The 27866-nt window shown below is 45.1% G+C and overlaps 1 protein-coding gene across 9 annotated transcripts in view; it reads left to right on the plus strand.

Annotated features, from left to right (window-relative positions):
- The first annotated feature begins 23227 nt into the window (after positions 1-23227).
- Positions 23228-27866, plus strand: part of LOC137379388 (uncharacterized) — a 145300-nt gene continuing 140661 nt past the window's right edge. For all 9 annotated transcript variants that reach the window (XR_010976805.1, XR_010976803.1, XR_010976807.1 and 6 more), the window contains exon 1: positions 23228-23655. Coding sequence is in view for 4 of the 9 variants with exons in the window: in XM_068050135.1 (XP_067906236.1) it covers positions 23404-23655 (252 nt within the window). In the remaining 5 variants the exon portion in view is untranslated. The remainder of the gene's footprint in view (positions 23656-27866) is intronic.

Raw genomic sequence — 27866 nt, forward strand, 5'->3', positions numbered from 1 at the left:
GATTGCAGATGGCTGATTTGGTAATAAACTTTGTGGAAAAATGTAAAAACTAGAATGCCAGACTATTCGATGGTGTTTACTCTTACAGCCCTATAACTTAAAGATTATCCACATTGCGGGCAAAAGTAATGTTATTGCAAATGCTTTATCACAAAGTTAACTTTTTTTGAGTTATATGAGCACAAAGATGGTACAAAGCAAAATTGTATTAACTACAGGTAAAGACTGTGAAAATATGTGTTTTTAAATGTTTTCAACTTCTGTTTTTATACATTGTAATGAAAAACATTTAAAAATGGCATTTCATATCTTCAAGGGCAGAGGTGTTATGAGTGTTTCCTTTTTTTAAAATAAAATTTTGAGAATTTGTGTTTTAAAACTGAAAAGGATTCCATAGATGCTGGAACTTTGGATATTTGATTAAAAAGGTCACCGGAAGGTTTGGACTGAGTTTGAACTGTAAACAGTTACTGGAAGGCACCTGTTTTAAAATAAAAACCCAGCAGGGGTTGATTTGACTTGGAGAGATGTTTACCAAGAAGTGACACACCGGTTAACCGATGTGTGTGCGTGTGTGAGGGCTAGCATAAATAAGGGACTTTAATATTGCAATTTGTGTGTATGTTTTACTTTATTATTGGTTAAGACTTGGTTTATAATAAATGGATAATTTTGTCATTTATTAAAGCAACCTGGTTGGTGTGTTTATTCTGGGGAAAAATAGAGTACATGATTGACTGTATCAGTAAGTGGTAAAATTTAAATATATGTTGTGACCTGTGGAGAAATGGGACTAGAATAAACAGTGCACTCCACCCGCCTCAGTCGTAACAATGTGAACATGGTCAACATCACTATGTGGGGAGTTGCGAGTGCAACTGAACACTGTGCAATCATCAATGAACATCCCCACTTCTGACCTTATGTTAGAGGAAAGGTCATTGTTGAAGCAGCTGAAGATGGTTGGCCCTGAAGAACTCCTGCAGTGATGTGCTTGGACCGAGAAAAACCACAACCATCTTCCTTTGTGCTAGGTATGACTCTAACCAGTTTTCCCCCCGATTCTCATTGACTCCATTTTTGCTTGAAGCCGCACTTGGACAAATGCTGCATTGATATCAAGGTCAGTCGCTCTCACCTCACCTCTCAAATTCAGCTCTTTTGCCCATGTTTGGACCAAGGTGTAATGAGGACTGGAGCTGAGCAGCCCTTGCGGAACCCAAACTGAGCATAGGTGAGTAAATGCTTCTTGACAGCACTGTTGACGACACCTTCCATCATTTGGCTGATTATTGAGAGTAGGGGCGATAATTGACTGGATTGGATTTGTCCTGCTTTTTCTGACAGGGCATACTGGGGCAATATTCCACTTAACTACATCTTCAATTAACCTTAGATTGATGTATTTATGTAGTACGTAGTACTTACAGCACAGAAACAAACTCTTTGTCTCAGCAGGTCCATGCTGCTGTTTATGCACCACATGTGCCTCTTCTCATCCTTCTTCATCTAACTTGGCTAGCATATCCCTCTGTTCCTTTTCCGCTCATGTGTTTATCTAGCTTCCCCTTAAATGCATGCATGCTATTCGTCTCAACTACTGGTGGTAGTGAGTTCCACATTCACACCACTCTCTGGGTAAAGAAGTTTCTCCTCAATCCCCTGTTGGATTTATTAGTGCCTATCTTATATTTTTGTCTCTAGTTCTGGTCATCCCCACAAATGGAAACATTGTCTCTACGCCCACCCTATTGAACCCTTTCATAATTTTAAACATCTCCATTATGTCACCCCTCAGCCTTCTCTTTTCTAGAGAAAAGAACCACAGCCTGTACTATGTTTCTTACTAAAAAAAATTTTTTCTTCTTCTTTGGCCTCCTTATCTCGAGAGACAATGGGTAAGCGCCTGGAGGTGGTCAGTGGTGTGTGGAGCAGCGCCTGGAGTGGCTATAAAGGCCAATTCTAGAGTGACAGACTCTTCCACAGGTGCTGCAGAGAAATTTGTTTGTCGGGGTTGTTACACAGTTGGCTCTCACCTTGCGCCTCTGGCTTTTTTCCTGCCAACTGCTAAGTCTCTTCGACTCGCCACACTTTAGCCCCGTCTTTATGGCTGCCCGCCAGCTCGGGCGAACGCTGGCAACTGACTCCCACGACTTGTGATCAATGTCACAGGACTTCATGTCACGTTTGCAGACGTCTTTAAAGCAGAGACATGGACGGCCGGTGGGTCTGATACCAGTGGCGAGCTCGCTGTACAATGTGTCTTTGGGGATCCTGCCATCTTCCATGCGGCTCACATGGCCAAGCCATCTCAAGCGCCGCTGACTCAGTAGTGCATATAAGCTGGGGATGTTGGCCGCCTCGAGGACTTCTGTGTTGGAGATACGGTCCTGCCACCTGATGCCAAGTATTCTCCGGAGGCAGCGAAGATGGAATGAATTGAGACGTCGCTCTTGGCTGACATACGTTGTCCAGGCCTCGCTGCCGTTGAGCAAGGTACTGAGTACACAGGCTTGATACACTCGGACTTTTGTGTTCCGTGTCAGTGAGCCATTTTTCCACACTCTCTTGGCCAGTCTGGACATAGCAGTGGAAGCCTTTCCCATGCGCTTGTTGATTTCTGCATCTAGAGACAGGTTACTGGTGATAGTTGAGCCTAGGTAGTTGAACTCTTGAACCACTTCCAGAGCGTGGTCGCCAATATTGATGGATGGAGCATTTGTGACGTCCTGCCCCATGATGTTCGTTTTCTTGAGGCTGATGATTAGGCCAAATTCATTGCAGGCAGCCGCAAACCTGTCGATGAGACTCTGCAGGCACTCTTCAGTGTGAGATGTTAAAGCAGCATCGTCAGCAAAGAGCAGTTCCCTGATGAGGATTTTCCATACTTTGGACTTCGCTCTTAGACGGGCAAGGTTGAACAACCTGCCCCCTGATCTTGTGTTATGTCTATAGGTTGGAGAAGTTGGGACTGTTTTCCTTGGAGAAGAGAAGGTTGAGAGGAGATTTGATAGAGGTATTCAAAATCATGAGGGGTCTGGACAGAGTAGAAAGAGAGAAACTGTTCCCATTGGTGGAAGGATTGAGAACCAGAGGACACAGATTTATGGCCATTGGCAAAAGAAGCAATGACGACATGAGGAAAAACTTATTCATGCAGCGAGTGGTTAGGACCTGGAATGCACTGCCAGAGAGTGTGATGGAGGCAGATTCAATCGAGGCATTCAAGTGGGAACTGGATTATTATCTGAAAAGGAAGAATGTGCAGGGCTATGGCACTAGGTGAACTGCTCCTTCACAGAGCCAGCACAAACACGATGGGCTGATTGGCTCCTTCTGTGCCTTTACCATTCTCTGGTTGCCAGGAGAAATTCTGCTGCTTTGAAATAGTGCTGGAGGGTGTTTACACCCACCTGAGAGGACAGACATGGCCATGGTTTAACATTTTATTCAAACAACAGAACTTTTGATAGTGCAGTACTCTCTCAGTACTGGCACTAGACTATGCAAGTCCCTGGCGTGGGGATTGAGTGCACAACCAGCTGACACAGAAGAAAATGCACTACCCACTGAGCCACAGTTAACACTATATATAGCTTTGTTTTTTGGTTATGGCTATGACTTATTGGTACAGTACATTGATGTGACAACACACCAGAATGGACTGTGGTTGGTATTGATGAGCCTCCTTTATGGTTATCTTCTCAATCTAAAATCCTGCAGCCATGGGGAGGTGCTCTTAAGATACAGTTCCCTGCTCACAGGCATGGGATGGTTATCCTGGGTTCCTGCACCTCTTGGCGACGGCTGGTTTCAGGAAGAAATTAGGAGTGGGCCAAGAGCACTTTGGCCGTCTGCCCGAGGGTGGCCCTGACATGGTGAAAAGATCCAATGGGCAGAAGCGTTAAGACCTTACCATGAGCCAAGGAAAAATTGGAGACGTTTAGAAAAGGAAAGCTGGCAGTGAGTTTAATGCAGTAATTCAATCTGGACATTCTGCCTGATGTTCCTGCTTGATATAATTACTGCCTTGAAACTCATTTCTGCCCATCTGTTACCTTATATTGTTTCACAGGATCAGAACCCACACATCACTACTAATTAAGGTTGATGTGATTGAGCCAGATGTGGAATAAATCCCACATAACATGTGAGACTAGTGAACATCCAGTGCACAAAATTGATGTTACCCATGGATAGGAAATAATTAAAATAATAGCCCAAGTTTTAGTCAGGTGGGGGGACTGTGGGAGTGGGGGTAGAACAAGTGGCAAACTGCCACAATGTGGCTTTCCCTGAGGATCTCAGTTGCCTCCCTGGAGGTCCTGATGCTGGTGGTCAGAACAAGGAGGGAGATTCTGTTTCCCAGAATGTGCAGGAGGTTCCCCAGGGTCACTTTCCAGCAAGCCTGGTCAGAGGTGACTGAGAGGATCCATTCTGCTGCATCATCCCGCTGGACCTGGTTTCAGTGTAGAAAGACTTTAATGACCTTACAACAGCAGCAAGGGTGAGTACAGCTCTTCATTTCTCTCAACAGCAATAGCGCCTTTAATGTAACAAGACGTCCCAAGCTGCCTCACAGGAGTGTTATGAAGTAAAGATTTGACCGAGTGCCACATTAGGATATATTAGGACATTTGGCCAAAAGTTTGGTTAAGAGGCAGATTTTAAGGAGTGTCTTAAAGGAGGAAAGCGGTGTGGAGAGACAGAGGGGTGTAGAGAGGGAGTTCCAGAGCTAGGGGCCTAGGCAATCGAAGGCACAACCACCAAGGTGGAGTGATTAAAATCAGGGATGCTCAAGAGGCCAGAATTAGAGAAGTGCAGATATCTTGGAGGGTTGTGGGGCTGGAGGAGGTTACAGAGATAGGGACAGATTTGAAAACGAGGATGAGAATTTAAAAATCAAGATGTTGCTTGACCAGGAGCCAGTGTAGGTCAGCGAGCACAGGGCTGATGAGTGACTGTGAGTTAAGACACAGACAGCAGAGTTTTGGGTGACCTCAAGTTTACAGAGGGTAGAATGTGGAAAACAGTCAGCAGCGCATTGGAATAGTCACGTCTAGAGGTAACAAAGGCATGGATGAGGGTTTCAGCGGCAGATGAGCTGAGACAGGGATGAATTGGGCGATGTAACAGAGGTGGAAATAGGCGGTCTTAGTAACTGCACGAATATGTGGTCGGAAGCTCAAATATGACACTAAGGCTGTGAACAGATGAGCTTAATCTCAGACTCTTGCCAGGGAGAGAGATGGAGTCGGTAGCTAGAAAATGGAGTTTGAAGCAGGGACTGAAAATAATGGCATCAATCTTCCCAGTATATAATTGGAGGAAATTTCTGCTCATCCAGTACTGGATGTCAGATAAGCAGTCTGATAATGTAGCAACAGTGGAGGAGTCGAAAGAGGTGGTGGTGAGGTGGAGCTGGGTATTGTCAGCATACAGGTGAAAACTAAGGCTCTGCTTTTGGATGATGTTGCCGAGGGGAAGCGTGTAGATGAAATGAAAAGCCATTGCAAGTGATTCTGTGGATATGATTAGATAGATAAGAATGGAACAAGGCAAGTGCAGTCCCACTCAGCTGGACGACAGTGGAGAGGCAATTGGAGGAGGATGGTCCTAGAGAGATACGGCACTGAAACAGGCCCTTTGGCCCACCATAGTCTGTGCTGACCAACAACCACCCATTTATACTAATCCTACATTAATCCCATATTCCCTACCACATCCCCACAATTCTCCTACCACCTACCTACACTAGGGGCAATTTACAATGGTCAATTTACCTATCAACCTGCAAGTCTTTGGCTGTGGGAGGAAACCGGAGAACCTGGTAGAAACCCACACAGTCACAGGGAGAACTTGCAAACTCCGCACAGGCAGTACCCGGAATTGAACCCGGGTCGCTAGAGCTGTGAGGTTGCGGTGCTAACCACTGCACCACTAGGATGGCCTGGTCAAATATGTCAAAGGCTGCAGACAGGTCAAGAAGGATGAGGAGGGAATGTTTACGTTTGTCACAGTCACATAGGATGTTATTTGTGACTTTGATACGAGCTGTTTCGGTGCTGTGGCAGGGGTGGAAACCTGATTGGAGGGATTTAAACATGGAGTTCCGGGAAACATGGGCATGGATTTGGGAAGCGACAATACATTCATAGACTTTGGAGCAGAAAGGGAGGTTGGAGATGGGATGTTAGTTTGCAAGGATGGTGGGGTCAGCGGCTGGTGTTTTGAGGAGAGGGGTGATGACGACAGATTTAAAGAGAAGAGGGACAACACCTGAAGACAGAGAACAATTAACAATATCAACTAACATGTGGACCAGGAGGGGAAGTTGGATGGTCAGAAGTTTCGTGGGAATAGGGTCAAGAGTGCAGGTGGTGGATCTCATGGACAAGAATGAGTCAGAGAGGTCATAAGGCATTTGGATATCTCTTGTATTTTTGTTATGCTGTGAGGCATTTGTTAATATCTCCTGCATTTCTGTTCATAAGTAAAATGTAACCCGTTGTGGTGTGGACCAGCGTGTGGGGCTCACTGGGTGGTAAGATCGTGGAGGCGAAGGACATCGGGACGAAGAGAGAAGAGTTCTGATCGAAGACGTCATTGCTGGGGTTCATATTGGACTTTTTAAAAATAAAAGACAGTGTAACTGAACAAGGACCCCCACATACACACACACACACACACACAGACAAGTCAGGACATGCCACTGATGTGGTAGCCAGGGATATTAGAACATCAAACAGCCTGTCTACAACCACACTCATGGACAATGGACTTTGGAAATATGTGTGAATGGTTTCCTTCTTGCTTTATCAAGATGCAGATGTCACATTATTACGACCGACCACTCCAGTCAAAGCCCCCAATCAAAACATACGATTCTGATTGTGATGGGAGAAACACACTGATAATTCAATCCCGTTGCTCCACAGATCGCCTAACATATCATTTAAAACTTTCCAAATTAAAGAAAGACTCAGCCAAATTGTACCATCTATTAACCCCCGAATGAGGCTAACCAAACCAGGTGTCTTTAAATCAACAAATTAACTCTTTAATTAGAAGAACTAAATTCTTAAACACTATGAAGATATAAACATTTAAAATAGAAAAAGTAGAGTCCTTGCAAATTTACAGTTCAATGTTGCTTGAAGTCCTCACAAAATGTTGCTTGAAATCCTCACAGAATGTTGCTTTCCTTCACCAACGAATTTCAACAATTAACGACTTGCAAACTCTTTCAATGGAATCAAGCTGACTTTAGAGTTTTTGAGGGATAAAGGATTGTCACAGTCTAACTTCCCTTCCTTCAATTTAAATTAACAGAGATCTCTGTTTTGGCTTGACTTTTTTTAGAATTTTGAGAGATAATAATTAATAATTAAACAGAATAAAGTCCTCTTCTTTCAGTTTAAGTGGTTGAGAGCTCTTTTTCCGGCTGCTGTCATCACAGCTGTGTCCTCTATCTGTCTGTTAGAATAAACTGTCTTTAACTAAAAGCCAGTTCACAACTGAACTGTAACAAATGTATCGCATGAGACTCACTCCCAGTGGCTGTAATTATGGTAATGAGAATGCACCCTTTGAATCACAGTCTCCAAATGGCTGTTTCTAAAGCAACAAAAATGAATTTTCCTATAATTCCTGAGGCTTGCTAGTTATTAAAGCAATACTGATCTCTTGCAAGCTTTAAAGGCAAACCGCATATTCCCCCCAAAAAAACTACAGGACCATGACACCTCCACCCCTAGTGGAATGAAAAGCCATTCCTGAAATGCATTTCATTACAATGGGTAAAAAAAAATACAAATTGAAAAAACGCTAACTTTTTTTTCTTTCACGCATTACAGGTATACACATTTCCAAAAAAAATGTTTAGACTACAGCAACAAGTTCCACCAGAACATTTCGGCTTTAAATTTTCAAAAGGTTGTTCCAATTAACCCATTTCAAATTTCCAAGCATAGTCTTCCAATTGTTTTGTGTTTTCCTTCCAAGTGTCCCTATTGTCCATCACCTCAGCCAGGAGAGCTGCACAGCTAGGAGCACTGACCACTACTGGGTTCCCTATTCTCTGAGAAGTTTCTCGAGTACCCCTTAACCTATGTGGCATCACTTGACACTGGAAAACCCTGTCCAGTGTAACAGAAGTTGATTTTTTTCTTACCCTGGGATGTCAAAGGAATTTGACAGTATCCTTCCAACACATTTTTTTTTAATTCATTCATGGGATGTGGGCGTCGCTGGCCATCCCTAATTGCCCTTGAGAAAGTGGTGGTGAGCTGCCTTCTTGAACTGCTGCAGTCCACGTTGGGTAGGTGCACCCACAGTGCTAGAGGTTAGATACAACTGAGTGGCTTGCTCGGCCATTTCAGAGGGCATATAACAGTCAACCACATTGCTGTGGGTCTGGAGTCACATGTAGGCCAGACCAGGTAAGGACAGCAGATTTCCTTCCCTAAAGGACATTAGTGAACCAGATGGGTTTTTACAACAATCGACAATGGTTTCATGGCCATCATTAGACTAGATTTTTAATTCCAGATTTATTAATTGAATTCAAATTCCACCCTCTGCTGTGGTGGGATTTGAACCCATGTCCCCAGAGCAATAAAAGCAAAATACTGCGGATGCTGGAAATCTGAAACAAAAACAAGAAATGCTGGAATCACTCAGCAGGTCTGGCAGCATCTGTGGAAAGAGAAGCAGAGTTAACGTTTCGGGTCAGTGACCCTTCTTCGGAACTGTTCCGAAGAAGGGTCACTGACCCGAAACGTTAACTCTGCTTCTCTTTCCACAGATGCTGCCAGACCTGCTGAGTGATTCCAGCATTTCTTGTTTTTGTTCCCCAGAGCAATACCCTGGGTCTCTGGGTTACTAGTCCAGTGACAATACCACTACGCCACCGCCTCCCTCACATCTGTCTCTTTAAGACACATTGTGTTGCCCACTCTGTCCTTACAGTCCTTTAAATAAGAATTCAGGTAGGAGTCTGCCTTCTTTACCACAGTGACTTTTCTTGAGACTATGTAAGTTTGAGCCGTCTCGCCAGGTTTAGTCATTAAGACCATCTGTGAATTCCAGCTGTCCTGACTAGGTTTATCTAAGCTGCCCTTCAGCATGCATTTTACCTCTGCTTCCACTTGGGCCTGTCTGTCTGGATCCAAGCGGCAAAGATGTTTTAAAGGAATGGTTCCCCTATACCCACATCATGTGTGGCTAAGGTTGTTCATCCTGGCTTATCCCTACAAACTTTTTGACACATTGTGAAAACCCTGGTTAGGACTTCACGCTGTTTTGCCTCTCAGTGTAAAAGCCTATGGTTTAATTTTCCTAGCCATTCTGTATTCGCTAATTGGATAGTTGGAGGTTCAATCTGAGAATTTCCTCGGCCTACTTCTGCCTCATCCTCACTATCCTTTTCCTTCTCCACAGTCCCGATTACCTGACATACCTGTACTGGCTTATCCTCCTCCCTGTGGTAATATGGTTTGAGCAAATTAATGTGACACAACCGGTTCTTCATCCAGCGATCAGGGGTGTCAATCATGTAATCTACCTTAACCACTCTGTTGATCACTCTATATGGGCCACTGAACTGTGCTTTCACTGGTTCTCCCTGTGACGGTAACAACAGTAACACCTCATCCCCTGGTTTTATGGTAGGTTCTGGTTTTCCCACCGTTTGACAAGTGTGGCATGCCGTACAAAATTGTCTCACATCCTTTGTAAGACCTGGCCAGTAATAATGTTTGCTTATGTATGATTTGGTCTTCCGAATTCCCCTATGTCATAGAGAGATACAGCACTGAAACAGGCCCTTCGGCCCACCGAGTCTGTGTCGACCAACAACCACCCATTTATACTGACCCTACATTAATCCCATATTCCTTACTGCATTCCCACTATTCTCCTACCACCTACCTACACTAGGGGCAATTTACAATGGCCAATTTACCTATCAACTTGCAAGTCTTTGGCTGTGGGAGGAAACCCACACAGTCATAGGGAGAACTTGCAAACTCCACACAGGCAGTACCCAGAACTGAACACGGGTCGCTGGAGCTGTGAGGCTGCGGTACTAACCACTGCGCCACTGTGCCACCCCAATCCTGAGAAAGGAATGTTGTGTGCTAACCTTAATAATCCTTGGCGATATTTAAGTGGTACCATTATCTGTTCAACAACTGTCCAGTCTTCATTGGCAGGTCTATGAGGCGGTCTCCATTTCCTCTTCAAAACCCCGTTTGGCATCCAATAGCCTTCCGGAACTCCTTTACCTCAGCTTCTGACAGAGCTGTCCGTGCTATTTGGTAGCTCTCTGGATCAGCATGTTGTGCTGCAATGATAGACAATCTGTTAAACATCTCATTTGGATGATCTAAATCCCCGAATAAGGTTTCAGATGCCTGGCTGTCTATTTGTGGTGCCCCTTTTACCTCTGACAATATATCCCATTTAGCCATTGCTTGGGTAACTACACACGCAGGAAATATTCCTGGAACTTGTTCCTGTAATTGCTCCGGTTCCTTAATTTCACATGGTTCCTCTGTAACAATAGGAGAAACTGATATTTTTGATCCTGCCAAATCATTTCCTAGGAGTAGATCAATTCCCTTTACTGGTAAACTGTGAACAACACCGACAGTTACTACCCCAGTTATGAAGTCACTCTCTAGGCGTACTTTATACAAAGGTACGGGTATACACACCCCGCCAATTCCATTTACTAAAACTTTAGCGTTCAATGCACTTTCTGGTGAAAACCTCATATCTTTCCCCAGCAAGAGTGTTTGGGTTGCTCCTGTATCCCTGAGTATAATGACAGGTTTTCCTGCCTCACTTACAGGACACGGAGTTATTTCTTCCCTTTGACAAAATAATCATTATAACTCTCAGGTATTTTATTCCTAACCTCTACACTACCCTTAGTTTTAGTATCTGGTTTCACATTCACAGCTGTCGTTAAAGCTATAGCCTGGTCTGCTATACTCTCAGTCAATGTCTTTTCCTCTGCACTACCTTTGCGTACCCCAACAAGTCCTATGGGTTTACCTCACAATTTCCAGCACTCTGAATGAAGATGACCTGGGTTGTTGCAATGATAAAATGGACAAAATAGGTTGGCTTATTCACAAGCTCAAAATCATCAGCAATCTCTGCTGCTTGCCTAGCTTTCAGAACTTTCAGGTTATCTATATGAGTTCTCACTACAGAAGGAATAATGTTTTTAAACTCTTCTAAGAGAATCAATTTTCGTAAGTTCTCAGATGTGGTTTCGATCTTTACTGCCCGTATTCAACGGTCAAAATTCATTTGCTTCACCCTCTCAAATTCTAAATAAGTCTGCCCAGCCAATCTCCGCATGTTCCTAAACTTCTGACGGTAAGCTTCAGGGACTAACTCATACGCAGCAAGAATAGACTTTTTTGCCATCTCATAATCTGCAGAAACCTCTTCAAGAAGCATGGCATAAGCATCATGAGCTCTGCCTCCCAGCCTGCCCTGCATGAGCAATGTCCAGCTTTCTTTCGGCCATTTCATCTGTTTGGCTATTTTTTCAAAAGATATGAAAAATGCCTCTACGTCCCTTTCCCCAAACTTAGGAAGAGCCTGTATAAATTTAAACAACTTCCTGACCTGAATTTTCCTTGGATTCAAGACTACTCGTTTGTCTTAGTTCCATCTCTTTTAATTTAAATTCCCTCTCTTCTCTTTTTCTCTCTCTCTGAAGTTCAAGTTTTCTTATTGCTATTTCTTTTTCTATTTCCCTCTCCTCTTTTTCCAATTGAAGTTTTCTTAATTCTTTTTCTGCCTCAAGTTTGTTTGTTTCTTTTTCCTGCTGAAGCTCCAGTTTTTTAATTTCTAACTGAATCCTAGCCAATTCCACCATATCACTCTCGGACCTATTACCTTCATGTCTCTCATATTCCCTTTCTTGTTTCTCATATTGTCCTTCATCTGTATTATCATCATCATCTTCTACTAATTCCAGGTGTTCGGCTATTATTTCAATTATCTCTGCTTTTTTGGCACCTGATTTCAATTCCAACCCCACTTTCGCTGCCAATTCTTTTAATTTGTTCTTAGTTAAAGTTATCAAGACACTCAGGGAAACATCCTGCTTTCCCAAAAACTCTGCTACAACCACTAATGACATAACAATGGTATAGACTGTACCTTATTATACTAAAGACCTGGTTCTTTTAATTTCTTTATAATTGGTGTCAGATTTAGATCCTAACAATCAAGTTTTCAATTGATAAGATCCCAGACTCGAGAGCAATTAATATGATGCCAAATGCAAGACCCCAATTTAAAGATGTTATCCCAGAGACAAGTAATTACTATAATTCCAAATGTGAGTCCTCCAGATTAGTCTGCTTCTGATCCCAGACGCGAGACACCGAATTAAATATGATTCAACTGCGAGCAAGCCCCTAATTAAGATATAATTCAAATCCAGAACCCAATTAATGTGCTATTCAAATCCCGGGACGAGCCCCCAATAAATATGTTACGACTGACCACTCCAGTCAAAGCCCCCAATCAAAATATACGATTCTGATTGTGATGGGAGACATGCACTGATAATTCAATCCCGTCGCTCCACAGATCACCTAACATATCATTTAAAACTTTCCAAATTAAAGAAAGACTCAGCCAAATTGTACCATCTATTAACCCCCGAATGAGGCTAACCAAACCAGGTGTCTTTAAATCAATAAATTAACTCTTTAATTAGAAGAACTAAATTCTTAAACACTATGAAGATATAAACAACATTTAAAATAGAAAAAATTAGAGTCCTTGCAAATTTACAGTCCAATGTTGCTTGAAGTCCTCACAGAATGTTTCTTGAAATCCTCACAGTCTTCCAATGCTGAAAAAAGGTTCTTCCACAGTAGAACAGCCGGTGGTCTAACTGTAGCAGTAGGTGATGCTTTCCTTCTCCAGCGAATTTCAACAATTAACGACTTGCAAAAACTTTCAATAGAATCAATCTGACACTCCAGCCTCACCAGGGAAGGACCGATCCCCCTGGTGAGGCATGCCCCTACTTACCTTCCCTCCTCGATCCATGGCATCGGCTTGGCTACAGTCCCAGCAATGGCCACCACTCCCGGTGGCGCTGTTGGGACTAAGAGCTGCCCGCCTGCTGATTGGCGGGCAGCTCACTGAGGCGGGACCTCCTCCCTCAAGTGGGTGGAAGTCCTGCCTCAAAACAATTAAAGCCCGGGGATCCGTAAAATCCAGACGGATCCCTAGGCTAGGCGGAAGCGGGTTCGCCACCGACTTTCACGCCGGGGTCCGACTCCCATCCATCCAACGTAAAATTCTGGCCATTGAGAGAATGGTTAGTAAAGTATACGGGATCTTGGGCTTCATAAATAGAGGCATTGAGTACAAAAGCAGGGAAGTTATGCTGAACCTTTATAGAGCTTTGGTTAGGCCCTAACTAGAATCCACCTTGTTGTGGGTCTGGGGTTACATGTGGACGAGACCAGGTAAGGACAGCAGATTTCCTCCGCTGAAGGGCATTAGTGAACCAGATGGGTTTTTAACAACAATCCGGTAGTTTCATGATTATTATAAATGAGACTAGCAATTTATCCCAAATTTATGAATTAATTGAATTTAAATTCCCACAGCTGCCATGGTGTCATTTGAACTATGTCTCTGGAGCATTAATCCGGGCCTCTGAATTACTAGTCCAGTAACATTACCATCATGCTGCTGTCCTCCCTGGAGCAATGAGGGGAGATTTAATAGAAATGTACAAGATTATGACAAGGAAAAACTGTTCCCATTAACTGATGACACAGATTGAAAGTTTTGGGCAAGAGATGCAGGGGTGAATGTGAGGAGAATGTTTTTCGCAGCGAGTGTTAATGAGCTGGAACTCGCTGCCCACGAGGGTGGTGGAAGTGGAGATGATCAATGACTTCAAAAGGAAATTGGATGGGCACTTGAAGGAAATAAACTTGCAGGGTTACAGGGACCAAACAGGGAAGTGGGACTGACTGGATTGTTCTGCGGAGAGCTGGCATGGACTTGATGGGCTGAGTGACCTCCTTCTATGCTATAAATGACTCTATAACTCCTACATACCTAGGGATACTTAAATAAACACAGAAGATACTTAGAGTACATCTGTGAAGTGAAAAGGCAGGTTAATTCAGCATATAGATCCTTTGCACTTTCTTTACCACTTTACTAGATGCTGTCTATTTGCTGCTGTGAGTTCAGATTTGTAGTATTTCTGTTTATTTGTACTAAAAACTCCTTCATCAAAGTGCCACATGGGTCTAACATTGCCACAGCCCTAACAGATCCCTTATCCCAGGGTTAAAATACCTATGATAGAATCTAGAAATATTGTCTGGTTTTCCTCCCAAAATGTATTCCTTTCTCCCCCTCAATTAATTAATCAGAGGTTGAAGAAACCAGGACCAAAGAGAATGAGCATGAATTTCACAGCCTGCCAGAAGAGACTGGCAGTTGATCTGCATTTGGGGTATCGTTCCCCCATTTTTGTTGTTCACCCCCTCCCCCCCACTCACCCTCTGATAGCCTGCCCCTCCCACAAGCACAACCTCTAATTTCTAATCCCCCCTCCATCCCCTTCTACTGGTTGCTGTAGCAACAGTGCAGACAAGCAGGTGATGCATTGACAGCAAACAGATGGTTATCCTGTGGAGGTAAGCACAGAATGAACAATGAAACCAGATTGATCATATTGCTCTCTTTTCTTAGCCCCTCGATTCTCTGGGATGTTTTTTTCCCCCAGCAGTTTTCGTTTCTCCACAGTGTCCCAAAGCATTTCCCTGTGGCTAGGCAGACAATGTGTGATTCATACTGAGCAGGGGGTGGAGCAGGGACTTTGAGGTGAAGCTGGCATCTTTTGCTTTATCCCATTCAGAACGAATGTAGCAAATTGCGGGACTGCCATAAAAGCAAGTGGGACAATTCGCTGATTTACACTAACTTCATAGCTGTCAACTAGATTCATTGCCAGGTCTGGGCTGGCGGGGGCATGGGGGAATGGAATGGCATGCATTTTGTTCCAGTTTCTATGTGTACAACCCGCAGGTGCCTTGGAAAACCCGGCTACAGTAAATCAGCGGCTTCCTATAGGAGCTGCAGCAAACCTTCTCCCACCCCTACCCCAAAACACCCAACCTCACTGCAATAATAATGCATGACTCAGACCTCTTTTAACTCGTGAATAATCCACAGACAATACCCTGCTACAAAGCTGTCTAAACTAATGCCATAGCCCTGCAGTTCAGGAGGCTTGCAGGCAACCTTCTTGTTTCATCGCTCTTTATGGAAATCAGTCGATACATGTAGGAAGCTGCAACCAGGTTTTTGAACAAGTGGCCAGAAACTGTGCAGCACAATAAACACTGTGCAATTCATTCAGACCTTGTGCTCACAAACACCTGTGCATCACAATAGCAGGAATGCTGGTTATTGTCGACAAGTTCTACTTTGTATATTAACACTTTTTTCTGACTGGCCTGCCATCTCTTCAGACTATTGTCGGCCAGCAATATAATAAAGATGCAGGCGTTTTTGAATGGGAACTGAAATGGCACTTTCACGCTGGTAGAAGTAGAGCCAAGTTATAACTCACTCATCTTCAGCCACCAATGTCCAGCGGTGAATAATGAAGAAATGTGCGTGCCATATTGTGCTGAGTGTTTGACCAGCCAAGTGACAGATTAATAGGAAGTGCAAATAGCAACAGTCTCAGGGGTAGCTCGTTGTTGGACTGGCAAGATTGACTGGTGCCAGACATCGCTGTATTTGCTCAGAGGAAGCTGCAGCACTGCCTAGTGGGGGTAGGGCAGCTCAGCTCAACACCCTTTTGTTTTCCACCTCCATTGAAAGCCATTGTCTCCTCAGAGGGGGGTTGGCTTTTTGGAAACTACGCAGCTTCCCTGCTCGAAGACAGGGTCTGACGCTGGCTGATCCTTTTGTCTAGCAACCTCTTGGCATGTCCTAACGCGTTAGAAATAGTTTAGAAATTAATAAACAAACAGAAACACGCCGTCTCCAAAAAAAACTTGATAGGAAGAGGAAAAAAAACCTCATTGCTACTGGAATATTCTATTATTGATCCTGAGTACTGTCACAAAATACTATTATTATTTTACACAATGCATCCCACAGGAGGGTTTAATTTTGCACTGGAAAAGGCAACTTGCAGAGGAGATTTACTGGAATAGTACCAGGGCTGAGGGACTTCAACTACAGGGAGAGACTGGAGAAGTTGGGATTGTTCTCCTTAGAGCAGAGAAGGTTAATATGGATAGTTAATAGAGCCTTTCAAAATCATGAAGGGTTTTGATAAAGTAAATAAGGAGAAACTGTTGCCACTGGCAGTGGAAACCAGAGGACACAGATTTAAGGTGATTGGCAAAAAAACAGAGGGGGAGATGAGAAGAATTTTTTTCTCTGAATAAAGTAGTTGTGATCTGGAACGCGCTGCCTGAAAGGGTGATTGAAGCAGTTTTTAATAGTAACTTTCAAAAGGGAATTGGATAAATACTTGAGAAGGAGAAAAAGTGCTGGGCTATGCAGTAATAGCAGGGGAATGGGACTAATTTCTTTCAGAAAGTTGGCACAGGTACAATGGACAAGTGCCCTCTGTCTGTGCTGTATCATTCTGCGATTCTATAAATAGCAATCTGAGCCATATTCCACCTTTAAGCCCCTCTTTACGCATGAAAATTAATGTTTGAAGTCATGAACATTCTCAACTTAAAAATGTTTAATAAATGGAATATTGCAAGGTTTAAATGAAAAATATTTTTATTCATTTTTGGTGTGTAGGTGCTGCTTATAAAGCCAGCATTTATTACCCATTCGAATTACCCTTGAGAAGGTGGTTGTGAGCTGCCTTCTTGAACCGCTGCAGTATACGTGGTGAAAGAGCTCCTATAGGTGGATAGTTGGAAAACAGCACTGCGTCGTATATACATTGTTGTATCAACAACAACAACTTACATTTACATAGCACCTTTAACGTTAGTAAAACACAGGGTATTGTGTGACATCAGTCTCAAGCAGAGACTGCTTGAGTTGTGTACCTATCATAACCTCTGCATCACCAACTCGTTCTTTCACACTAAACCCTGTCACCAGGTTTCATGGAGGCACCCAAGATCACGTCGTTGGCACCAGCTAGACCTCATTGTCACAAGGCGAGCCGCCTTAAACAGTGTTCAAATCACACGCAGCTTCCACAGTGCGGACTGCGACACCGACCACTCCCTGGTGTGCAGCAAGGTTAGACTCAGACCAAAGAAGTTGCATCATTCCAAGCAGAAGGGCCACCCGCGCATCAACACGAGCAGAATTTCTCACCCACAGCTGTTACAAAAATTTCTAAATTCACTTGTAACAGCCCTTCAAAACACTCCCACAGGGGATGCTGAGACCAAGTGGGCCCACATCAGAGACGCCATCTATGAGTCAGCTTTGACCACCTACGGCAAAAGTGCGAAGAGAAATGCAGACTGGTTTCAATCTCATAATGAAGAGCTGGAACCTGTCATAGCCGCTAAGCGCATTGCACTTTTGAACTACAAGAAAGCCCCCAGCGATTTAACATCTGCAGCACTTAAAGCAGCCAGAAGTACTGCACAAAGAACAGCTAGGCGTTGCGCAAACGACTACTGGCAACACCTATGCAGTCATATTCAGCTGGCCTCAGACACCGGAAACATCAGAGGAATGTATGATGGCATGAAGAGAGCTCTTGGGCCAACCATCAAGAAGATCACCCCCCTCAAATCTAAATCGGGGGACATAATCACTGACCAACGCAAACAGATGGACCGCTGGGTTGAGCACTACCTAGAACTGTACTCCAGGGAGAATGCTGTCACTGAGACTGCCCTCAATGCAGCCCAGCCTCTACCAGTCATGGATGAGCTGGACATACAGCCAACCAAATCGGAACTCAGTGATGCCATTGATTCCCTAGCCAGCGGAAAAGCCCCTGGGAAGGACAGCATTACCCCTGAAATAATCAAGAGTGCCAAGCCTGCTATACTCTCAGCACTACATGAACTGCTATGCCTGTGCTGGGACGAGGGAGCAGTACCCCAGGACATGCGCGATGCCAACATCATCACCCTCTATAAAAACAAAGGTGACCGCGGTGACTGCAACAACTACCGTGGAATCTCCCTGCTCAGCATAGTGGGGAAAGTCTTTGCTCGAGTCGCTCTGAACAGGCTCCAGAAGCTGGCCGAGCGCGTCTACCCTGAGGCACAGTGTGGCTTTCGTGCAGAGAGATCGACTATTGACATGCTGTTCTCCCTTCGTCAGATACAGGAGAAATGCCGTGAACAACAGATGCCCCTCTACATTGCTTTCATTGATCTCACCAAAGCCTTTGACCTCGTCAGCAGACGTGGTCTCTTCAGACTACTAGAAAAGATCGGATGTCCACCAAAGCTACTAAGTATCATCACCTCATTCCATGACAATATGAAAGGCACAATTCAACATGGTGGCTCCTCATCAGAGCCCTTTCCTATCCTGAGTGGTGTGAAACAGGGCTGTGTTCTCGCACCCACACTTTTTGGGATTTTCTTCTCCCTGCTGCTTTCACATGCGTTCAAATCCTCTGAAGAAGGAATTTTCCTCCACACAAGATCAGGGGGCAGGTTGTTCAACCTTGCCCGTCTAAGAGCGAAGTCCAAAGTACGGAAAGTCCTCATCAGAGAACTCCTCTTTGCTGACGATGCTGCTTTAACATCTCACACTGAAGAATGCCTGCAGAGTCTCATCGACAGGTTTGCGTCTGCCTGCAATGAATTTGGCCTAACCATCAGCCTCAAGAAAACGAACATCATGGGGCAGGATGTCAGAAATGCTCCATCCATCAATATTGGCGACCACGCTCTGGAAGTGGTTCAAGAGTTCACCTACCTAGGCTCAACTATCACCAGTAACCTGTCTCTAGATGCAGAAATCAACAAGCGCATGGGTAAGGCTTCCACTGCTATGTTCAGACTGGCCAAGAGAGTGTGGGAAAATGGCGCACTGACACGGAACACAAAAGTCCGAGTGTATCAGGCCTGTGTCCTCAGTACCTTGCTCTACGGCAGCGAGGCCTGGACAACGTATGCCAGCCAAGAGCGACGTCTCAATTCATTCCATCTTCGCTGCCTTCGGAGAATACTTGGCATCAGGTGGCAGGACTATATCTCCAACACAGAAGTCCTTGAAGCGGCCAACATCCCCAGCTTATACACACTACTGAGTCAGCGGCGCTTGAGATGGCTTGGCCATGTGAGCCGCATGGAAGATGGCAGGATCCCCAAAGACACATTGTACAGCGAGCTCGCCACTGGTATCAGACCCACCGGCCGTCCATGTCTCCGTTATAAAGACGTCTGCAAACGCGACATGAAATCGTGTGACATTGATCACAAGTCGTGGGAGTCAGTTGCCAGCATTCGCCAGAGCTGGCGGGCAGCCATAAAGACAGGGCTAAATTGTGGCGAGTCGAAGAGACTTAGTAGTTGGCAGGAAAAAAGACAGAGGCGCAAGGGGAGAGCCAACTGTGCAACAGCCCCAACAAACAAATTTCTCTGCAGCACCTGTGGAAGAGCCTGTCACTCCAGAATTGGCCTTTATAGCCACTCCAGGCGCTGCTTCACAAACCACTGACCACCTCCAGGCGCGTATCCATTGTCTCTCGAGATAAGGAGGCCCAAAAGAAGAATTGTGCAGATTGGAATAATAGTTTGAAGTTTCAAGCTGGAGCTCAGAAACAGCCAGCATAAAGAGATTGGCTTTCATGCTGTGCAAATCAGAAGGTTGAGAAAGTGTGTCAATGAGATGTTTTTTTGTTGTTCTCTAAATTTGGAATGAATGGAGTTCGGTTCCATTTTTTAATACTTTTCTTTGAAGCGTGATGTAGAAAAGAAACTGATATTATTGAGGAACTGAAAGCACTCAAAGAATTTAAATGTGTCTCTCAGCAGTGATGAGGAGCGCAGTGTTACAGACTGGAGGGCTGGAACCTTGGGACTCGAGGATTGAGATCAGGTCACATTGGGTGTTGGGATTCAGATGAGACAAGATTGGGTGTAATTAAGCCTAGGGGGTGGAGGGTGGGTGGCAGTAGGAAGAGTGAAGGCAACGTCAGACAACAAACCTTCTCAAGGGCAATTAGGGATGGGCATTAAATGCTGGCCTTGTCAACGATGCCTATTTCATGTGAATGAATAACAAAAACTAAAGTTTGCCACAAACAGCCAGCTATTATTGAGGTGGAGCTGCAAAGGTCTCAGAGCCAGTGACTTTTCATATATTGCATCACTGCCCGGATCGGTGGTGCAGGCAGAAACCCTCGACTCATTTAAAAGGTACCTGGACCTGCACCTGAAGTGCTGTAACCTGCAAGGCTACGGACCAGGTGCTGGAAGGTGGGATTCGATTGGGCAGCTAGTTTTTTCAGCCAGCGCAGGCACAATGGGCTGAATGGCTGCCTTCTGTGCTGTAAAATTTCTATGGTTCTATGATTCTATGCAGACAGGTAAGTATTATTCAGGTATTATTCGAGTCGGGACTTTGCTTTATTACTATAACTTGCCAGAGGTGCCGTCTTTCAAATGAGATGTTAAATTGAGGCACCGTCTGCTCTCTTAGGTGGACGTAAAAGATCCCACGGCCGCTATTGGAAGAAGAGCAGGGGAGTTCTCCCCTGTGTCCTGGCCAATAGTTATCCCTCAACCAATATCACAAAAATACGATTGGCTAGTCATAACCTCTTTGGCTTATGTGGAGCATTAACACCAGCACTGACCTGTGGGGCTGAATGGCCTACTTCTATGCTGTCAATTCTATGCAATTGCTCCTTTTGGGAGCTTGCTATGCACAAATTGGCTGCAAAGCACTTTGGGGCGTCCTGAGGTCATGAAAGGTGTTATATAATTGGGAATCCTTCCTTCATTCTTTAATTCAAATAAATACTTAAAAATCAATTTTAACAGGCTTTATTCTGCTCTGCCTCTCATTTCTTCTTTCCACTTTTCCTGCTTCCCTCTTTTTTTCCCTACGTTCGCTATTTCAACTCTTTTTTTGCGTCACTGCCTAGACCTGCGCGTGGCCTTGGTTGCAGACACTGGGATGTTTGTGCCTGAGCGTGGGCCCCACTGTAGCTCATAGATTGCCAGTTCTACCGTGATGCACAATTGGAGGCAGTGCTCGGAATAACAGGCATCAGACAAACAGCAATAATTCCAGCTACAACATTCAGGGCTTTTGACTGCTAGCAGCCAATGAATAGACATACACGATATGGCCGCGTTGTTGCCAATGGTTACTACAAGCTGGAGCAGTTTTCTTTCTTTGAAAAAAAGCTTGTTAATATTTTACTATTGGGAAGTTTTTGAGATAATGAGCAAGGCAGAACTTGAAATGTTCACCAGTGAGGAGGTGGTGGAGGAGGGAACAAAAACACTTATCTTAATGATCTGATTGGAACAGCTGATAAGCTGTGCTGTTTCCATAGCATTCCCCCTTAGATTCCCCCTTTAATGTAATTAGGCTTTAAGATTTATGAATACAGCAGTTGATCCATGTTCATTTTCAATTGCTCCAGTGAAAGGCCTTAGTCCAGATGTCTCTATTTACAGCATTCAAATGGCAAGAGCAGGGTCTGGGGGAGGGACAAGCGGTGGTCACACTTGTTAATTCTTTACTAGGGACACTGCAGAGGTCTTGGCTTTGACCTCAGATGCAAAGGACAGGGTCCAATAGAGCAAGTGTCTCAATGACTGGGAGGTTGACCCATGACCTGCTCAGGTCCCATGTTCTGCTTTGTAGGTATTTGCGTTTAAATGGAGGTCACTCCTTATTTTATTTTTAAAAATTTCACGTTACATTTCTGGGCGTTGAGAGAATAGGGCGTCTGTGATCAGATGTGAAAGGCAAACATGCATATTGATCAAGATCTGTATGTCCTGGCAACAATTGAGTCCTGTGATGTTACAGGAGGTGGGATGGGGAGAGGCTGATTTGCTGATGACCGCACCGCACCCCCCCCCGGCAACCCCACCCCGCCCAAAATCCGCTGTACTTTGTTTGACTTGCTATGTTACTCTTTTGAAGTCACAAGTTGATCTCTGCCAAAGCCTCTGATCTCATCCAGCTCCTTCGGTGCACACTCTGCTTCTTGTTTCTGTCTGAGGTCTGGTATTTCTGTGTTGCGCTCTCACATTCCCTTTCACCTTGTTGGCCAGGCGAATTCCTATTTTCCTTCCTTCATCTGGCTTATTAACCATCACCATGATTTCAGTTTGATGTGAGTGGAATTTCTTTACCATAGTTCTATTCGCTGTGGTTTCTTTTGGAGAACATGCAGGGAAGGAGGGGTGAGAATAGGTTGATCCATTAGCTGTGCACCATCCTTCTCAATGGTTTCTCATTCTAACTCATTTACTGGAGGTTCCTCTCCTCAAACAAGCTCCATATTGGGACTGTCGATTTCTCTCAATCAGATTACCTGCTTCAGCAGAAAGCTATGAAAAGTGCTGCTGTTCATGTTTGTTGGAGTGGTTTGGGGGAGATGTTGCATGAAAAGAGAAAGAAGGAACTTGAATTTCTCTAGTGCCTTTCGCGATCTCAGAATGTCCCAAAGCACTTTACAGGAAATGAAGTACAGACTTGAGCACCAAATCTAGGCAGAGGGAGCTCTGCACACTCGGAGTGCTATCATTTGGATGAGGCATGAAACCGAGGCCCTATCTGCCCTCTCAGGCGGATGTAAAAGATTCTACAGTGCTATTTCAAAGAAGGGCAGGCGAGTTCTGGCCAATATTTATCCATCAACCAACATCACTGAAAACAGACAATCTGATCATTATCTCATTGCTGTTTGTGGGATCTTGCTGTGCACAAATTGGCTGCTGTGTTTTCTACATTACAACAGTGGCTACACTTGAAAAGCACTTAATTGTCTGTAAAGTTCTTTGAAATGTCCTGAGGTTGTGAAAGGCACTATATAAATGGAAGTTATTTGTTTTTTATTTGCTCTCCATCCCCTCCCACATTGTACATATCTGCACTCTGTATAATGAGGCATTTCCTACAGTGAAACTCATTTTAACGTGTTATGTTCTGTGGTGGTTTGGGCTCCGTCTAGGTGACCCTTGTGGACAATCTGCATTCCACTCCAGTTTAACATTTACAGACTGATCTGAGAACACAAAGTGCAGATATTTGCAGTGTTCTGAGTGGGTGAGCATTCTGTCACCCACTTGAATAACATTGTGCTATGTGTATTGATGAGTCAGTTCACAAGCTCACTTTCTCTCTCCTAACATTTCTCCAAATGTCTGTTCCACATCAGAGTGGGAGACTGAGATGAAACCGTTTGCTTTAGTGAGCCCGTCACTTAGCTTCCATCGCTGGGCCCATAGTGAAGGCTCCAACATCAAGAAGGAACAGTTTCATCCACGGATTGGCGGTAGCTCCCAGCTGCTTCTCGTGCCAGGGAAGGTGAACAACAAGGCATGGAATTGGGGGGGTCAGCACTTAAAGCCACTGCTCTCACCCTCACGAGGCAAACATTTTAAACAGCTCAGCTACCACTCAACAAAGGTGCCTGCATCCAAAGTAAGCTTAAAAATAAGGCTACATTTTCTGGCTGGACTCTGCGCGCGTGTGTGTGTGTATGTGTATCTGTGTATGTGTCTGTTCCTGTGTGTGGGTGTGTCTGTGTGTGTGTCTGTTCCTGTGTGTGGGTGTGGGAGTGTGTCTGTGTGTGGTGTGTTCATGTGTGTCTGTGTCTGTTCCTGTGTGTGTCTGTGTGTGTGTGTGTGTGTGTGTTCCTGTGTGTGGTGTGTGTGTGTGTCTGTGTGTGTTCATGTGTGTGTGTGTTCCTGTGTGTGGTGTGTGTCTGTTCCTGTGTGTGTGTGTGTCTGTGTGTGTTCCTGTGTGTGGTGTGTGTCTGTGTATGTTCCTGTGTGTGTGTGTGTCTGTTCCTGTGTGTGGTGTGTGTGTGTGTGTCTGTTCCTGTGTGTGGTGTGTGTGTCTGTGTGTGTTCCTGTGTGTGGTGTGTGTGTGTGTGTCTGTGTGTGTTCATGTGTGTGTGTGTCTGTGTGTGTTCCTGTGTGTGGTGTGTGTGTGTTCCTGTGTGTGTGTGTGTGTCTGTGTGTGTTCCTGTGTGTGGTGTGTGTCTGTGTGTGTTCCTGTGTGTGTGTGTGTCTGTTCCTGTGTGTGGTGTGTGTGTGTGTGTCTGTTCCTGTGTGTGGTGTGTGTGTCTGTGTGTGTTCCTGTGTGTGGTGTGTGTGTGTGTCTGTGTGTGTTCATGTGTGTGTGTGTCTGTGTGTGTTCCTGTGTGTGGTGTGTGTCTGTTCCTGTGTGTGTGTGTGTCTGTGTGTGTTCCTGTGTGTGGTGTGTGTCTGTGTGTGTTCCTGTGTGTGTGTGTGTCTGTTCCTGTGTGTGGTGTGTGTGTCTGTGTGTGTTCCTGTGTGTGTGTGTGTGTGTCTGTTCCTGTGTGTGGTGTGTGTGTGTGTGTCTGTTCCTGTGTGTGGTGTGTGTGTGTGTGTCTGTTCCTGTGTGTGTGTGTGTGTGTCTGTTCCTGTGTGTGGTGTGTGTGTGTGTGTCTGTTCCTGTGTGTGTATATGTTCCTGTGTGTGGTGTGTGTGTGTGTGTCTGTTCCTGTGTGTGTGTGTGTGTCTGTTCCTGTGTGTGGTGTGTGTCTGTGTGTGTTCCTGTGTGTGGTGTGTGTGTGTCTGTGTCTGTGTGTGTGTGTGTGGGGGTGTGTCTGTGTTTGTTCCTGTGTGTAGTGTGTGTGTGTGTGTCTGTTCCTGTGTGTGTGTGTGTGTGTGTGTGTGTTCCTGTGTGTGGTGTGTGTGTCTGTTCCTGTGTGTGTGTGTGTCTGTGTGTGTGTGTGTGTGTCTGTGTGCGTGTGTGTGTGTCTGTTCCTGTGTTTGTCTGTGTGTGTGTCTGTGTGTGTGTGTCTGTGTGCGTGTGTGTGTGTCTGTTCCTGTGTGTGTCTGTGTGTGTGTGTGTGTGTGTGGGTGTGTGTCTGTGTGTGTGTGTGTCTGTGTCTGTTCCTGTGTGTGTCTGTGTCTGTGTGTGTCTGTGTCTGTGTCTGTTCCTGTGTGTGTCTGTGTGTGTGTGTTCCTGTGTGTGGTGTGTGTGTCTGTGTCTGTTCCTGTGTGTGTCTGTGTGTGTGTCTGTGTGTGTGTGGGTGTGTGTCTGTGTGTGTGTGTGTCTGTTCCTGTGTGTGTGTGTGTGTGTGTGTCTGTGTGTGTGTGTCTGTTCCTGTGTGTGTCTGTGTGTGTGTCTCTGTGTGTGTGTGTGTGTGTCTGTGTGTGTGTCTGTGTGTGTTCCTGTGTGTGGTGTGGTGTGTGTGTCTGTGTCTGTTCCTGTGTGTGTCTGTGTCTGTGTCTGTGTGTGTGTGTCTGTGTGTGTGTGTCTGTGTGTGGCTGTGTGTCTGTGTCTGTTCCTGTGTGTGTCTGTGTCTGTGTGTGTCTGTGTGTGTCTGTGTGTGTGTGTGTCTGTGTCTGTTCCTGTGTGTGTATGTGTGTGTGTGTCTGTGTCTGTTCCTGTGTGTGTCTGTGTGTGTGTGTGTGTGTGGCAACCTAGGCCCAGAAGGCACTTTTAGGATGGAAGAGCACACATCTGTGCAACTTTGAAATGAATGCTGAGTTATTGGTAAGTTATTTATGGTTACAAATGAGGTGGTGGCCATTGTACAGGAGATGTTCAGTCAGTAAAACTTCTTTTTGTGCTTTCTCTTTCTTTTAGTCTAACCTCCTTTCAGGGCTGGTTCAAGGATCTGTAACATAACATTTATTCAACCCCCTCTTGTCTGAAGCCAAATGTTCGTACGGCACTGATTGCTATCAAATTAAAGCTGAAAGAGACAAGGGCCAATGTAGAAAGCCATCGCAACCAGCAGGGATTCCCCCACCATTTAGTTTATTTTGAGGTCAGAGACTCATTGTTAAACATCCGACCCCTGATAACCTCGACCTGACCACAATACTCAATCCTTCTCTGGAAGAACTTAATTAAAGACAATTGAATTTTCTTGCTTACATTTGTTTTTGAAAAGGCCTTCGTTTTACTGCTGGTATTATTGGCCAGAAGGAAGGGAGAGGTCTTTGTCTTTAACTGAAAAGGTAGAGCATGCTATCAGCCTTTGTTGTAGTCTTCCTGATTCATTGCCCCGCTGCCAGTGATTCTTGGCTTTATTGGCGGAGAATATTCCTGACAGGTTTTCACTGAGAGCCGTTAATCAATGGACCTCACATATTGAAGAAAACGGTGCAGAAAATACTTCATAAATTTCCAGCACTCCGAATGAAAAGTCCCTGATTCTGGGACAAAGCAGGCCAGGGAGAGATCTGTTCACTATACTGTATATCAATTGGTCCTTCTTTTAAAAAAAAGCACACACTCGTGAGCGGAGGGAGGACATGCCAGGCAGTGTCTGCATGTCATAGTGAATCCAGCCATATGAGTCTTACCTTCCACGCTTTCTTTACAGCTAGCTGGCTCTTTCAAAACAAGTCACTGGTTTGCGGTTGTGTTAAAGGGACATGGTCACTATATTAACCCTTGTAGATCTGGTCCTGGAGAGAAATTCCTTTGGGCCTGATTTTTCATTTCAACAAGAACTTATACTTATATTTATATAGCACCTTTAATGTATTGAATGCTCCAAGGTGCTTCACAGGAGCCAGTGTAGGTCAGCAAGCACAGGGGTGATAGGTGAACAGGGCTTGCATGGCAGCAGTCTGAGACTGCTGGGAAGCAAGCAAGGAACTCAAGACCTCTGTCTGAGTTTCCACTGCAGCAGTGAGATGTTGGGAAGCCTATGCTGCAGTGGAAGCCGTGACAGCGCCCACCAGATGTGCTGTCATAAGCCAGTCTGGCAGTGCTGCCATGGAGCTGCCCACCACTTTCATGGGAGAATGATGGGCTCCAAGCTCTGAGTAATGCACTGTACCATGGTGGAGCTGGACACCTCCATGCTCCTCGCCAGTGACAGAGGCTGTCTGCCAGGCCTACCAATTCACTCAGCATCTCAGTGTGCATCGCCATCAGTGTTTTCCTGTAGCCCACCCCAATGAGGATCTCACCTTACCCTCCTGGGAGCTCGCACACGAGTTGTCCTATCCTCCACTTATGCCTGATCAGGTGTTTCCATTTCATGGCACCTTTCTGGTTGCGGATGCGGAGTGAGTGGAGAAGATGCATAAGGCAGCAACTTACCATCATCCTCGATGGCCTCAGCAGCACTGGGAGCCACTGGCTCTGTAGCAGCCGTCTGCATGGTATGGAGGATTTTATTCGCTTATGGGATGTGAGTGTCATTGGCCAGGCCAGAATTTATTGCCCATCCCTAATTGCCCTTGAGAAGGTAGTGGTGAGCTGTCTTCTTGAACCGCTGCAGTCCATGTGAGGTAGGTACACCCACAGTGCTGTTAGGAAGGGAGTTCCAGGATTTTGACCCAGCGACAGTGAAGGAACGGCGATATAGTTCCAAGTCAGGATGGTGTGTGGCTTGGAGGGGAACTTGCAAGTGGTGATGTTCCCATGCATCTGCTGCCCTTGTTCTTCTAGGTGGTAGAGGTCATGTGTTTGGAAGGTGCTGTCTAAGGAGCCTTGGCAAGTTGCTGCAGTGCATCTTGTAGAAGAAGGGAATGGTGAAGGGAGTGAACGTTTAAGGTGTTGATGAGGTTTCAATCAAGCGGGCTGCTTTGTCTTGGATGATGTCGAGCTTCTTGAGTGTTGTTGGAGCTGCACCCATTCAGGCAAGTGGAGAGTATTCCATCACACTCCTGACTTGTGCCTTGTAGATGGTGGAC

This window comes from Heterodontus francisci, chromosome 18 (assembly GCF_036365525.1).
Source record: "Heterodontus francisci isolate sHetFra1 chromosome 18, sHetFra1.hap1, whole genome shotgun sequence".
NCBI lineage: Eukaryota > Metazoa > Chordata > Chondrichthyes > Heterodontiformes > Heterodontidae > Heterodontus > Heterodontus francisci.